Source organism: Lepidochelys kempii, chromosome 10 (genome assembly GCF_965140285.1).
Source record: "Lepidochelys kempii isolate rLepKem1 chromosome 10, rLepKem1.hap1, whole genome shotgun sequence".
Classification (NCBI taxonomy): domain Eukaryota; kingdom Metazoa; phylum Chordata; order Testudines; family Cheloniidae; genus Lepidochelys; species Lepidochelys kempii.
In genome coordinates, this window is record NC_136389.1 from 22,858,950 (window position 1) to 22,875,102 (window position 16,153).

The 16,153-nt window shown below is 39.3% G+C and overlaps 1 protein-coding gene across 2 annotated transcripts in view; it reads left to right on the forward strand.

Moving 5' to 3' along the window:
* Positions 1-16,153, forward strand: part of TXNDC11 (thioredoxin domain containing 11) — a 100,800-nt gene that overhangs the window by 62,749 nt on the left and 21,898 nt on the right. For both annotated transcript variants that reach the window (XM_073362418.1, XM_073362419.1), the window contains 2 exons: positions 9,747-9,947; positions 14,298-15,087. In XM_073362418.1, the coding sequence (XP_073218519.1) occupies positions 9,747-9,947; positions 14,298-15,087 (991 nt within the window). The remainder of the gene's footprint in view (positions 1-9,746; positions 9,948-14,297; positions 15,088-16,153) is intronic.

Genomic DNA, 16,153 nt, shown 5'->3' on the forward strand with positions numbered 1-16,153 from the left:
AAGCCCTCCTCACTAGGTTAGCCAGCCTGCTTGTGAAGATGCTCTTCCCTCTCTTCGTTAGCTGGAGCCCGTTTCTGCCTAGCACTCCTCCTTCTTGGAACACCATCCCATGATCGAAGAATCCAAAGCCTTCTCTCCAACACCACCTGCGTAGCCTTTTGTTGACTTCCATGATTCGACGGTCTCTACTCAAACGTTTTCCTTCCATGGGGCGGATGGATGAGAACACCACTTGCACCTCAAACTCCTTTATCCTTCTTCCCAGAGCCACGTAGTCTGCAGTGATCTCCTCAAGGTCATTCTTGGCAGTATTATTGGTGCCCACGTGGAGAAGCAGGAAGGGGTAGCGATCTGAGGGCTTGATGAGTCTTGGCAGTCTCTCAGTCACATCGTGAATCCTGGCAAGCAGCAGACTTCTCGGTTTTCCCGGTCAGGGCGGCAGATAGATGACTCAGTCCCCCTGAAGAGAGAGTCCCCGACCACCACCACCCGCCTCCTTCTCTGGGGGGTGGTGGTCGTGGAACCCCCGTCCCTAGGACAGTGCATCTCATGCCTTCCAATCGGCGGAGTCTCCTTCTGTTCCCTTCCCTCAGATGTATCATCTAGTCCACTCTCCGCATTAGTACCTGTGGAGAGAACATGAAAACGGTTGCTTACCTGTATATGCATTGCTAGTACATGGACGCTCCCCTTTCTTCTTCTGGAGGTCACATGCTGCCAGATTTCTTCACCGTCCTCCTGTCCCCGCTGCGCAGCCTGCTCTGAATCTTCAGAACATTGTGTCCATAGAAACATATCCTGACGTCTGTCCAGGAAATCTTCAGTTTCTCTTATGCAGGGTCAATACTTGTTTTTCTAGACCTTGAACTGGAAAAAGGCTAATGTAGTGCCAATCTTTAAAAAAGGGAAGAAGGAGGATCCTGGGAACTACAGGCCAGTCAGCCTCACCTCAGTCCCCGGAAAAATCATGGAGCAGGTCCTCAAGGAATCAATCCTGAAGCACTTACATGAGAGAAAAGTGATCAGGAACAGTCAGCATGGATTCACCAAGGGAAGGTTATGCCTGACTAATCTAATCGCCTTCTATGATGAGATTACTGGTTCTGTGGATGAAGGGAAAGCAGTGGATGTATTGTTTCTTGACTTTAGCAGAGCTTTTGACACGGCCTCTCACAGTATTCTTGTCAGCAAGTTAAAGAAGTACGGGCTGGATGAATGCACTATAAGGTGGATAGAAAGTTGGCTAGATTGTCAGGTTCAACGGGTAGTGATCAATGGCTCCATGTCTAGTTGGCAGCCGGCGTCAAGTGGAGTGCCCCAGGGGTCGGTCCTGGGGCCGGTTTTGTTCAATATCTTCATAAATGATCTGGAGGATGGTGTGGATTGCACTCTCAGCAAATTTGCGGATGATACTAAACTGGGAGGAGTGGTTGATACGCTGGAGGGCAGGGATAGGATACAGAGGGACCTAGACAAATTGGAGGATTGGGCCAAAAGAAATCTGATGAGGTTCAATAAGGATAAGTGCAGGGTCCTGCACTTAGGACGGAAGAACCCAATGCACAGCTACAGACTAGGGACCGAACGGCTAGGCAGAGTTCTGTGGAAAAGGACCTAGGGGTGATAGTGGACGAGAAGCTGGATATGAGTCAGCAGTGTGCCCTTGTTGCCAAGAAGGCCAATGGCATTTTGGGATGTATAAGTAGAGGCATAGCGAGCAGATCAAGGGACGTGATTGTTCCCCTCTATTCGACATTGGTGAGGCCTCATCTGGAGTAAGTACTGTGTCCAGTTTTGGGCCCCACACTACAAGAAGGATGTGGATAAATTAGAGAGAGTCCAGCGAAGGGCAACAAAAATGATTAGGGGTCTGGAACACATGACTTATGAGGAGAGGCTGAGGGAACTGGGATTGTTTAGTCTGCAGAAGAATGAGAGGGGATTTGATAGCTGCTTTCAACTACCTGAGAGGTGGTTCCAGAGAGGATGGTTCTAGACTATTCAGTGGTAGAAGAGGACAGGAGAAGGAGTAATCGTCTCAAGTTGCAGCGGGGGAGGTTTTGGTTGGATATTAGGAAAAACTTCTTCACTAGGAGGGTGGTGAAACACTGGAATGCATTACCTAGGGAGGTGGTAGAATCTCCTTCCTTCGAAGTTTTTAAGGTCAGGCTTGACAAAGCCCTGGCTGGGATGATTTAATTGGGGATCGATCCTGCTTTGAGCAGGGGGTTGGACTAGATGACCTCCTGAGGTCCCTTCCAACCCTGATATTCTATGATTCTATTCTATGATTCTCTTCCAATACGGAGACCAGCTTGCACTTTGTACAGACAAAGTCGCTTCTGTCCTGTGGAAGAAAGACAAACATGGCACATCAGGTGCAGCTCACAACAGCTGAACACTCCCCATCCATATTACCTTCATTCTACGAGCTTCCTCAGGAGTTGTAGTAACTAGTCAGAGAAGCTGGCAAGATGTAAGCCTCAGTGGACTCTCCCCAGGCGAACTCCCTCTGTTAGCCTCTCTGCTGTTTGCCGCTCAGCTGGTTCGCAGCTGACTGCCTTTTTATAACAATCAGGCCCACTCAAGGCTCACCTGGAACAAAGCACTCCCAATTCACACTTTTCAAAGAATCAATCAAGCACACGGTCAAACTGTCCCCACAACAGACACTCAGATACTCACCAACACATCCTGTAAGTATGCCCTACATTCTTTGTTTCTAGGTGTATACATTTACGTTTAGCCATATTAAAATGCATATTGTTTGCTTGCGCCCAGTTTACCAAGTGATCCAGATTGCTGTGTATCAGTAACTTGTCGTCTTCGTTTACGAGTCCCCCCATTTTTTTTTTTTTACCTGCAAACTACATCAGTGTCGATTTCTTCCAGGTCATTGATAAAAATGTTAAATAGCATAGGGCCAAGAACCGATCTCTTATCGATGATGAGTCTCCATTTACAGTTACATTTTGAGACCTATGAATTAGCCAGTTTTTAATCCATTTAATGTTTGCCATGTTAATTTTATATCTTTCTAGTTTTTTTAATCAAAATGTCATGTGGTCCCAAGTCAAATGCCTTACAGAAGTCTAAATATATTGGAACAACATGTTACTTTTATCAACCAAACTTGCAATCTCATCAAAAAAGATATCAAATTAGTTTGACAGTCTCTTTTTCCACAACCTCTTGATAGTAACTTCTTAACATAGCTTCATGATGTGTTTCTTCTTTATTAATCTGGAAGTTTTAAAGATGCTTCATGCAATTATTAAACATTGAGACAATTTGATAAGCACCCCCAAAAGAGGTAGCCTTTTCCATCTTTCTAAAATTAACCTCTTTCATAATATACTGCCAGTCAGTTATTTAAATTCCTTTGTCCATGTGTGTACAGTGAATATTGAATTAAGGGACCTCATCGGCAATTCCTCGAGGTTGAGGATAATCTCTTTCACAGGTTTTATTTTTCATGAGTCTTTAGGTGACTGAGGAGTCCGATCCTTGAGCCACAGGCTCGTTGGCAGACATTGCAGGTGGTGTTGGAAGACAGGGTTGGGTCACAGTTGCTGTGTGACCGTTGTCTTTTCTTTCTGTTCTGGCGTTTTTCTGTGACCAGGGCAAGGAGATTTTCCTCAAAAGTGGATGTTTGTTCTTTGACAAGACTTTGCCAGTTATCCCTATCCTGGGCTGCTGTCTCCCTGTGTGTGTGGTGTCAATGCCACATCTCTTGATGTTTATCTTGAGGGTGTCTTTAAAGCGTTTCTTTTGGCCTCCTCATTTCCTTTCTCCTTTGGTGAGTTGGGCATACAGCAATTGTTTTGGTAAGTGTTCATCAGGCATATACACACAGTGCCCGCTGCACCCCAGCTGGTGCTGGATAATCAGCGCCTCTTTGAGGACATTGACATTAGTGGGATGATCCTCCCAGTTTATGTTGAATTTCTTCCAAAGAAAGTGCTGGTGCTGGCATTCCAGGTTTTTCAGGTGTATTCTATAGCTCACCCAAATCTCACAGCCATAGAGGAGAGTTGGGATTACCACCACTTTATAAACTAAAAGTCTACTATGTGTTCTGATGATGTGATTGTTGAACACCCGGCCAGACGGTCTGCCAAAGGCAAGGCTAGCATAGCAAATTCTGTGCTGAATCTCGATGTCTATGTCTGCCCTCTGTGAGACATGGCTGCCAAGATAGGCAAAGTATTCTACATTTTTCAGTTACTCTTTGTCTATATACATCTTCCTTGATGGCTCTGATGATTGACCGGGGACTGGCTGGTGGAGAACTTTTGTTTTGCCGATGTTCAGAGTTAGCCCTAGTCTTTTGTAAGCTTTGAGAAGCAATTAAGGGCTGTTTGAAGAGTGTGCAACTACAGCACAATCATCTGCGTACTGGAGTTCGGTTATTGTTGCCGATATAACTTTAGTTCTGGTACGGAGACGAGAAAGGTTGAAGAGGTTGCCGTCAATCCGATATTGGATGCCAGTACCCTGTGGTAGACCGTCTTGGGTTAGTGTTTTCATAGCTGCTAAGAAAATGGAGAAAAGGGTGGGTGCCAGTTTTACGCCAGTTCGGATGACAAAGGGCTCAGAGGTAGAGCCACTGCACAGGACGGATTCAGTCATCTGGTCGTGGAGGAGTCTTACAATGGTGATGATTTTGCTTGGGCAGCCAGACTTTGACGTGATTTTCCACAGAGCCTCACGGTTGACAAAGGCCATATACAGATCCTGGTGGTGGTGTTGACGTTTTTTCTGGATCTGCCTGGCTGCAAAAATCATGTCGGTGGTGCCTCGTGATGTTCTGAAGCTGCTCTGGCACTCTAGAAGTACTTCCCCTGCAAGAGGAAGCAGGCGATTCAGTAAGATTCTAGCAAGAGTTTTCCCAGTGATGGAGAGGAGGGCAATGCCTTGATAGTTGTCATAATCGGCCCTGTCTCCCTTTTTGAAAATGGTGACAATGTTAGCATTACGTAAGTCAGCAGGGATTTCTTCGGTGCACCAGATTTTGAGGAGCCGCAAGTGAAGCTTGTTAATCAGTGTTTCTCCCCCTACTTTCGTACTTCAGCTGGTATGCCATCAGGACCTGGTGCTTTATTGTTCTTCATTTGTTTAATTGCTTTGCCTCCTCGGGTGTTTGGTGGGTTGGCAAGAGGTTCCCATATTGGGTACTGAAGAATGGAGTTGATGGTGTCATCAGTCACAGTCGATTCTCAGTTTAGAAGCTGGTGTTCCTGGCAGTGATCTTTGATGGATTTGTTATCTTTAAGAAGGGTGCTACCGTCTTTGGACCTCAGAGGTGTGAGGCCACATGAGTTTGGTCTGTATAGGGTCTTTGTCTCACCAAAAAAAAAAAAAAAAAAAAAAAAAGTAATATACATTTACTAAGTATATTAAAATGAACAAAAGTTTAGTGTGAAAAACATTTGATAGAGAGGAGCATGTTGCCCCAGTCCATATTTAATCCATTTATAATGTAAACAATACATTCCATATTATATTGGCTGTCCTTCACAGCTCTTGAGTAGTGCCTTTGCATCAGGGGAAACAAGTTATGTCGTCTGGGATAATAGATGTGAATAAATACATGATATCAGAATGAGAATGGTGTGAAGGAGAAGCAAGGAGTGGCAACAAAATTTTAGTGGCCAAGAGGTGGAATCCGTTTATCATTTCTTTGTTCACAGCCATCACAGAATAACGTCCACTTCAAAGTTCCATTCCACACATGAAATATCCATGCTGCCAATATATTGGAACTGGTATCAGAGAAGTCATAGGGTGTAATAAATAGAAAGGTAGTGATTCCGATGATGATCCTTCTTGCTACCCTTCAGTCTCTTTGATTAGTTTTACTTGACAAGAACCTAGGAGAAACACAGACCACACAGGACCAAATCCTGCTGGCCTTACAACATAGGTGCACAAGTAATCGTACATGTTATCGTTTCCCCCATATTTCCTGTGATTGATTTCTCAGAAAAAACAAACTCATATACCAGAAACTGCAATGAAGTACTGAATATTGCTTTGGTGAAAATGAGTAATTTTTTTTAAGTGGAGGAGGGGAAGGGCAGTCAGTATGATACATTGTTTCATTTAAAAATTGTATTGTGATACATGAAAATACAATATGCATCGAAACACTTGATCCTGAAAAATCCACTGAAGTAAAATATTGTAAGCAAAAGCAAGTGATATTCCCACCTTGCCCTGTAGTATACCCTTGCGTGGTATATAGTCCAAGCCAAACCTCAGAGAGATTGCGTGGATAGGGTAATTGTAATAATGGCAAAATATAAACCTCAGCCTATGTTAGCTGTCTCATTTCTCTTTTCTACCGAAAACTGGAAATCATAGTGAAGTGGGGGATTTCCAGCAGAGAAAGTGAGAACTAGTCAGAAGAGTTTAGCAAATTTCCCGAAGAGAGATGGGTGCATCCCAAAAAGAGGTTCTACAGAAAATGAGGTAGCCAAGAACAGTTTTGTAATAATGCAGAACTTTAACAAATTGCTATCTCCCTCCCCTTTTCTCCATCTTTTTGAGTTAGCTTTTGGTGTGCATGATTTAATTTAATGAAAGTGATGTTTTCTTCAAAGTTTTGAGCCTGAAAAGTCATGTAACAGTTTCTAGGAAGAAATTGAACAGTCATTCTAAAATAAAATATGACATTTTCACACTTCTAAATGGAAAAGATAAGTAACATATTCTTTATCATTCTGGTGTGTTTACATTTGTAATTAGTGGTTATTATTTAAATTTCTATTTGATTTTGTTGGATCAAATTTTAGTTACCCAGATTTTTATATCATTTATTCATGCAAACATCCTGTATGTATTTTATCAATTACAATGTAATTAGGAGAAAGAGAGTATAATTAGAAAAGTGCTGTTTTTAATAGTTTCTAATGACAAGAGAAGTAAGTGATTATTCCATAGTCTTTGGTTCTAATCATCTGTTCTTATTGTGTGATGATCTAGCTTGGCAAAAGTGACTGCTGCTGTACATAAGCATGCTCTCATTTTCTTTAATAATAAATACACATGTTGTGGTGTTTAATTGCTTTGATTTGAAGATGTTTACTGGGAGGCTCAGAACTATGTACCGTCCATCATGTGAGAGGAATTCTAAACAAAGACAGATTAAATTGTTTTATAACAGTGTTCAAAGTCAAAGTTACTTTCTGAACAGAATTGCCAAAACAGTAGTGTTCTCTTATGCCAAATAATAGTTTTAATACCTCACAAGTGTTTGTTGCCATCAAATTTGAGGTCAACAAACCTTTGGTTACCAAGGAATGTGAGAGAAGATACTCATATGTAGAGAATTTTGCAACCTTCAGTGTTAAGAAATGGCTCATGGATGGGACATAACTGTTAATGGAAATGTTAATTGTGTTTCATTTATTTTTCCTTAGCAGGAAGCTTTGGTCTGCCCTCTGTTTTGGGGAAAATAAATGCTTTCCTTGTATCATTACAAAAATCCATCTTCTGGTGTAAAATATTTCAGAAATGTGAACACAAAGGTCCTCTAGAGCGCTCAAATGAAAATACGATGTGCTTTTGCCCTGCCACCCTGAAATATACGTAACGTGCTGTGCTCATTTTGCTTTAAAGATACCTGATTTATCACACTCAAGTAGAGAAATTACTTAAGTGAGTTAACTCAAAAAGGGTAATCCTAGTGTCAGCTGTGTTCATGGTAGCTGGGAGTATTAATTTTGGTTGAAATTGATGAAGGTGGAGGAGCAAGGAAAGCCCTGAAATGCAACTTTCAGAATAGCTGTTCAGTGTAAAGACCTTATCTCTGTGCATGTCCTCGTTAACCGTGGAAATGGTATGGAGATAAGGCATGTATTTACAGTTTATTCTGCTCAAATTATGAAGAAGGATTTTCATGTATCACATGAAACAATAACTGGTGTCTGTGCAAACCTATTATAATGGTGCATGATAAACAGCATGCTTTAAGTGACTGCAGAATTTAAATTCTTTTTTTAGAACATTGAATTAGTTAATCGCACTCAGTGATACCAAAGTTTATTGAATTGCAGTCACAGCTACGTCAGGTTCTTAAAGAAGATGCATTTAAAGAGAGTCAATGTGATGAAATTAGAGACATAGTGGGGAGGTTTTTCTGGTGTCCACCATAATAAATCAAGGTGAGTGGCAATATTAATCTGGAAACTGAGGTCTTTCACATTAGTGAAAATAAACACAAGAGGAGATTTGTATCAGGTGTAGAGGAGAAATAAAGAGATCTAAAGTCACTTGAGAAGCATTTTGGAAATAGTTTTGAAATGGATACATATTGAGGGTCCAGAGTCTCCACAAACTTTTATAGAAATGTACACGTTTTCTGGGAGGAAGGGAGAGAGGTGAGGGGGTATGAGTGTAAGAAAATAAAGTAAAAAAGAACCTGCTTGGTAGAGAATATGTTGTTGACCAGACTAATATGATATTTAAGCAGGTAAGAGTTAAATATATTACCTTCCCAAGTCAAAATTATTTTATCATCTGCAAATAAGATCTAACTTGCTAAAGGATTATGATGCAATTGTTTATTTCTATTCCAATTTATCTATTCCAGTCTGTCAAACAAACTTATTGATGAAAAGGAGCGGATGGCATTAATTTCATAAATTTGTTAAGCCCAACTATGTGCTATCTAGAATACAGAAGACATGGTTCTTGCACAAAGAACCTTGCAGTGTAAATAAACAGATAATGGAAAATCCACTTGGAGACCCAGAGGGAAGGTTCTGTTTTAATGGTGGTTCAGCTTGGTTTTATAATAGCTGAGACATTGAAATTTTACTGACATGGGTTATCATTAATGGGCTTTGCAGAGGCCGTTATGTTAGGAAAGTTCCAGGTGTAGGTGGACGGCAAGGAAAGATGTATAAAGATGAGAATGAGAGCATTTATTTTATATATTTATAAGATGTTGAGGGCCATAAGTCTTAAGCATTTGAGAAGAATTGAGAAAAATCAGAAGAGAATGTGGGAATTACATTAGAGAGGCAGAATAACACAAATTGTCAAAGCTTCTACCTTATAACAACTGATAAAATTTAATCTTATGAACATAAGGGTGTTGCACAGGTAGTCTGTCACCCTGAAAGTCCTGTCTGATTATTTATTTATTTTTGGATAAAATAACATACACTAGAGATGCAGGGTAAAACCTTAATGTTCACTTTGTGGGTGTTGATTTCATAATTCCTTTAGGCAGGAACTTTCTTTTCAGCTCTAAGCACATTATCAGTATTCAGCAAAGAAATAATAATACAATGAGGTTGAGGGAGTGCTGGGAGTATTCGTTCAAAATGCTGTCAGAGCTGCTTGATACAGAGGTAAAAGCATTACCAACAGCTTGGTTGGAAAACAAAAGAATAAGAGAAAACAATAAATTGCTTTAAATTTGCTTTTGACCACCATCTGATAGATCTTAACTGAGAACTAGAAATACAGTGAGCCATACTTCAGTGTGAGATTCTACTCATGGTACTATGAGTTGGAGAGGAGTAGGGAAGAGTATCTATAGGGAAGGATCTATGGAATAATGACTAAGGCGAGAATGGTGCTGAATAGTGTCCATAAAGAAAAATTATCCTAGCTGTAACAGTACCAACATAACATGTATAACAGTATATGACATCTTATGTACCTCATTCATCAGTAAACAGTGTATTTAAATAAATGAGGAGGACTAATTATGATTTTTTTTCCCTTTTAAGATCTATTCAAGTGAAGTCATGAACTACACAGCTGAGAATATTTGCAAGTGGGCTCTAGAAAACAGAGAGACATTTATACGTTGGTTGAGACCACATGGAGGAAAAAGCCTTCTACTAAACAATGAACTGAAGAAGGGACCAGCACTTTTCTTATTTATACCCTTCAATCCCTTAGCAGAAAGTCATCCTCTTTTAGATGAAGTAAGTGAGATATATTATTATTTCTTTTTATTGTGGTAGAACATGCAGGCCCCAGTCACGGATCTGAGTCCCATTGTGTTGACACTATACTAACATAGAAAAAGGTCTATATGAGGAGGGTTGCTTCTACTCCATAAAGATCTAACTTGAAATTATATGTATTGATACAGATTGGGTGACATTTATGTGTTACTTGATGTCCCAGAATAGTGTAGATTGCTTATACTGGGTCTGATTCTCTCCTCCCCCACCCCCCCGCCCAAAGTTTGTGGTTTGTGAATACTTAATGGTAACAATTATAGATCCCAATTCTCATGAAAAACAGGGAGAGGGGAATGGTTACTAGTGTATATTTTTTTCATATTGAGTTAGTTAAGTGAACCTAATGTTGCCATTGAGAAATTGAAAGGATTTATTATGGTGCCTTCCAATGGAAAAAATAGTAGTAAAGAACATTTAACCCTATAAATCCCAGGGTGGTCCTTGCGATTCTATTGGAAAAACAATATCAGATTATAAAGAAAGATTGATGCAATCTTTTTATATTTTTAATTTATATCCATCTTACTTACACGCTTTATTCTCACCCTCTGTTGAAAGGGGACATTCCTGGTCTTCGGTGTGTTTTCTCAATGGGCTGAAGGACCAGCCATTTTTATATATGAAAGAATCATCATTGTAATGCCACTGGTATTTAAAAAGTTAATTGTGACATTGATGTTTGCTGCTGTCTTTGTATTGTCCAAAGTCTTAAGGCATTGTTTCATCTGCTTGAACCCAGTTAACCTTGTTTACATGCACTAATTTGATCTTAAGTGGCACTTATGTAGAATTCTTGTAAATTACCAGTTTCAAAGTCAGTTTCAATAATATCTATCCTCAAACTGGGCATCTGACACTAGAAATGGCTTCGTTAATAATCCAGAGGTGTTTTCTTAAGTTAGCAGAGCATGATTCCCAGTCAAATTTCCTCTTTCCTTTCTCTCTGCTAAAGAAATTAAACCAACATAATTCTAAGATTCTTGCTTTGCTAGAGTCAATGATGTGTAGTGGTCTGAGTATGGGATTGGGAACTTGGAATGGCTCAGCATTAGGATTAATTCAGTTGGTTCAGTTTTTCTAATGTAAATAATTTGCAGTAATTAAAGTCTGTTGTATCAAATTTGTGTGGAGAGATGTAAATTTGACTCTAAAATTGAGATTATGGTTTCAGTTGCAGTTCTCATAGTACTTCATTACATAAACAGACATTTATGAAGGGTGTTGAGTTTAAACCATTTTGACTGCAAAGCTGTCGTAGCTAATGTATCAAGGTGAAACTGTACATCAAAACTTTTAGTTACCAACTGCGTTACCCATGGTTCCACAGGCAAATCCATCTTTGGGGGACGTGTCAGAGGTATATCTGAAACAAGGACTCACTTATTGTGGTCTTTTTGCCAATACACCATTACTGTTATTGTCATGAACATATACAAAAGCCAGACACGACAAATTCCACTTCTGCAAGTCTTGCATAAATTTGCTTGCAAACTTCTCAGCAGCATGAATCTATTCCAGTTTATATATCTTTACAATAGCTTATTCTGTTTGCACACACAGTGACTGGTAACCCTTGTAATTCCTTGCATTTACCACAGACTGCAGGATTGCTATAAAGAGGCATCCGAGGCAGGAATTTCAAGTCCTGTAGGAGGTAGTCAGCATATTTTCCAGTTCAGCTGGTACTGTTTGTGTTGTGGGATGCTGGGCTGTTGGAGCATGATATTATGAAAAGTAATGGCCTAAACCCCCTGAAGTTTGGTTCCAGATCCAAGCTTTCTCAAAGTTCAGATGGACTTGAGCTCTGAGGTTCTTGTTTGGGCCAATTAGAGGTGAAGGAAGGTTCAAGCTGCAAAGTTCATGGTTTTCAGATCCAGAGCCCATTAGAGAGAGGGCTCTGAGGTGAGAAATTTTGGTCTGGATCCCAAATTTTACGGTTTGGGAAGGTTCAGACCCACATTTTTTATTCAGCACTTTTTCTAGTTGTGGGCCTATGGGATTTCATGAGGTCACAAAGGCCTTAGCTTCCAACTAATTAGCTTTTGTGACATCTGTTACTAGTTTGTCTCTAATGATGTCAGTGATTTTCATATTTTCCTTATTGCTTAAGGCACATAGCAGTTTGCCTACAAAATCATTGAGATCGAAGAAGAAGATTGGAAAGGAACTGGAGCGATTCCTATAGCAAATTGTGCTCAGTGTAAAGCAGGCTTAATTCAGCTGTTTTTTGGCACAGATTATACAGTCTATAATATTAGCCGCCATCTATTTTGATAAAGTAAAATCAGTACACCCAGTTTCTGATTTATTCTAGTTAAGAGAAGAATATTTATTTATATCAAAGCATTAAAACAGATACAGGGAATCCTGGTTACTGTAGCATGACAGTGTGTTAAAGTGGGCATAAGAAGCTACAGTATATTATGCAACTTGTTTACCACAAGGAGAAATGGTTACTGCAGCCAGCAGCCTTTGTGAATTTCATTTGGCTCTGAAACCATTTGCCTATAAGGCATTCACACAGCATGAAGGTGTCAATTCATTGTATGTTAGCAGTGCTCAAAAACTATAACTTTCTCTGATTAGAGCTCACTGAAATAAGATTTTGTAATGCAAATATGTTTTTTCAGTTTATAAAAAAAAAAAAAAAAATTCAGGCATCCTCCAACATCTGTTCACATTCTTTAGAGTAGGTTACAACATGAAGGAATGAGCCTTTATAGAATCTAATCTGACATTTTCAGGAACTATTAAGTATATAAAAAGAAAAGGCTATGCCAATGATTCCTTTAAAAAAAAAAAAAAAAAAACTATCACAGAAGTTGTCATTGTGGACCACAGCTGAGAGATGATCATGTGATCCAGCTTCCCTCACAGTCATAATCTCACAATATCCCCGTGACAACTTGCAAGGATTGCTAATATGGAAAAGTACTAGTAGGAAAATGTGCATGTATTTTTAACTGTTTAACACAATACTTGGGGGGGGACGACATAATCACACTGTCTCTTTTTGCTGTTCATTTCATCTCTCTGTCCTATCTGTTCTGCTACAATAAACTCATTAGAAATTTAAGAATATTCCAGTTTGCAGTTTTTTTCAGAATATGATGGATTAGAGAAAGACAAAAAGAGTAGGTGAAAAAGCCCCAGTAACTACTGTAAATGAGGCCTGGCCTACTGTGCATATTCTTAATGGCTGTAAAATAAATTCCTACTAGGACACAAGAATTTTCATAATGGGGAATTTTAGTATCATAATGAGTATCTCAAACTCTGAAGAAAAGTGTAAAAAAAAAAAAAAAAAAAAACCCCAAAACCAAACCTCCACTAATTCTTCGGAAATGGAAACCCTGAGTTTAATATAAATTTAGAATACTGTTTGTGAAGGAGAGAACCTTTCATGTCCATATGTTTTCAATTGAGTGGCAATATTGATATCTTTAATGAAATGAGGACCCAGTTTAGTGACCAAATCCAGAAGTCCGTTTTTCAAGCAAAACTTCTGATGAAGTCAGCAGCAGATAATGTCACTATTGAAATAAATGGAAGTTCTGCCCACAGAAGGACAGGAAGATTTACCCTTATATCAGTAGTTGATTTGACTGGATGACTCTTGTTATGTTCACAATGAGATGTTAAGAATGACTTAAGCATTATATATTTTGCTTTAATTTATTTTTCATCATCTTTATCGAAAACGGATATATTGGATAATGTGTCAAATAACACAGGATTTAGGAACGCAGCCTAACAAATATAAATATAAATATAAAAATAAATATAAAGAGGGTTTTGAGCTGACTATGTATAAATGGAAGATCTTTTTAGAGTGGCTTGTTGTCACTCATTACTGTTCTTAAGCACATACTATAATTGGAGATTTTTTTTTAAATTTAAATTCATAATAAAGCAACAGTGCATCCTATGGCTTTGGGTAAGAAATTAAAATTAAAGGTTTCAGAGTAGCAGCCGTGTTAGTCTGTATCCGCAAAAAGAAAAGGAGGACTTGTGGCACCTTAGAGACTAACAAATTTATTTGAGCATAAGCTTTCGTGAGCTACAGCTCACTTCACCGGATGCTTATGCTCAAATAAATTTGTTAGTCTCTAAGGTGCCAAAAGTCCTCCTTTTCTTTTTGTAAAATTGAAGGGTAAGAGTTGGCCCTGTGTCTAAAATTCCAGGATAGGACATCTAAAACTAAATATATTTTATGTATTTCAAAAAAATTGGGACAAATATTGTCTATGTTGATACATGAATGATATATAACTGATCACAGTTCTGTGTAATTTGTTTTTTCTATAGATTACCAAAGTGGCCTTGGAATACAACAACTGTAGTAAAAGCCAGGCAGCTGAACCTGTTCTTCAGCACTTGAAAGATGCAAATTCACCAGTTTTTGAGTCCATTGTACCACATGCGCATACCCAAGTTGCAGAAACATCCTCCATAACAAAGTACCCATGCTGCAACACGGTGGTGCTCCCTCACTGGCACTCAATCTCTAGGACTCACAATGTCTGTGAGCTTTGTGTTAACCAGACGGTTGGGGTCAAACCAAGTCAAGTCAATGTACCACAGTGTAACTTTTTAGAGATAGAAGCAGCTTTGGACTCTTTCTACCTCAAGGAACATACCTTTTTCCAATTTGTATCAAATACCATAGAATGCAGCAATTTCTTAAGTTTCTATAGTCCTTTTAGCTACTACACTGCATGTTGCAGGACAGTAAATAGGGGTCTGATAAATGTAATTAGTTCTGAAAAGACCATATTTCAGACCCCTAAAGTAGCATTTTCTTCCCATGGGAAGAAAGGTAAGGATGATACCCAACATTCTATTCCTCACATTGAGGATAGGAATTATTTTTCTCCTGACTTTCGCATTAATGGCACTCACATTACTGGCCTGAGGTGCAGGACCAACAAGACCTTGAATCTCTATCTACTGGATTCAAATTTGTTTTGGATGTATGCAGAGAGACTCGGAGCATCAAGATCTACTCATGTGAAGGAATTTGCTGCCATTGTTGACCTGAAGGAAGAGGCAAACTATATCTTGGATCAGAATCAAACACTTATAAAATCTACTCTAGGTACGGTATGCAGCAATCTTGTATTCAAAATTTAAAGTAAGTGAATACATTAAATGAAGATAGGATGGAGTTGGCAAAGAATAATAATTTTGAAAAACATGTTATTGACAAAAGCAGGTCAATTTATAAAGTGAGACTGTGAAAAGCATTGTGGATCTTCATCTGCTTAATCATTAATAAAACTGTAAAGGGTTGTTCTAGGGTATGATAAAAGAACTAATAATTTCACAATCCAGGAATAACTTACTCAGTTCAAGTGGAAATTTTGCAAACCTCAACCTCCTAGTATTTGTCAATCGGTTGACAATAGGTATGTCATCAAACTATAGGAATTTCCCTAAGTGGTCAATCCACAAAACCAGATTGCCAGCAGTTTTAAAGAAGTGTACCGTAGCTCAAACTAAATAACTGCTGATGCCTCGGAGAAAATGTTTAAAATGCATTTTATTCCTAAAATCGTGTACTTACAAAAGCATGTATTTGGTACTCACATCATTTTATATTACAGAACACATTTGTATGGAAATAGTATTGTTTGAGTTCAGCAGCTCCAGCTGTTTGGTAATGACTTCCAGAATGCAGAGTTGGTAGTGAATGTCTTCTTCCAGTAGCCACTCCTTGGGTAGTGACTCTTGGCAGTGGGCTGGTTCTTCTGTTGTTCTTGGATGCCATGGTGATAAGTGGGGTATGAGAATTAAAAAAATAAATAGCTATGTGGAGCAGTGGCTTCTGTAAGTGGAGGAGCTGCAGTCCCTCACCCCCTACTGGTGGCTATCAATCTCTGCTCTGACCCCACAAAAGTTGGTGGGTGAGAATGAGGCAAATCCAAGTCATCCAACACCATTGACTAGACTTTCCCCCATAAGAGTGTTTTGGGTATAGCAGCTCTTTTTACCCTACTCCCAAAAGTTGTTTCCTACTATGTCTGATTACTTTTCATGCTGTATCCATGAAAGTGCTCTTCCTTGCCCCATTCTCAGTGCTTGCTTGGCAGGTATGCCATGTGGTCCATTGGGATTAGATCTGACCACCTCTGGGGACAGGAAGGAGTCTCTGACAATTTTTT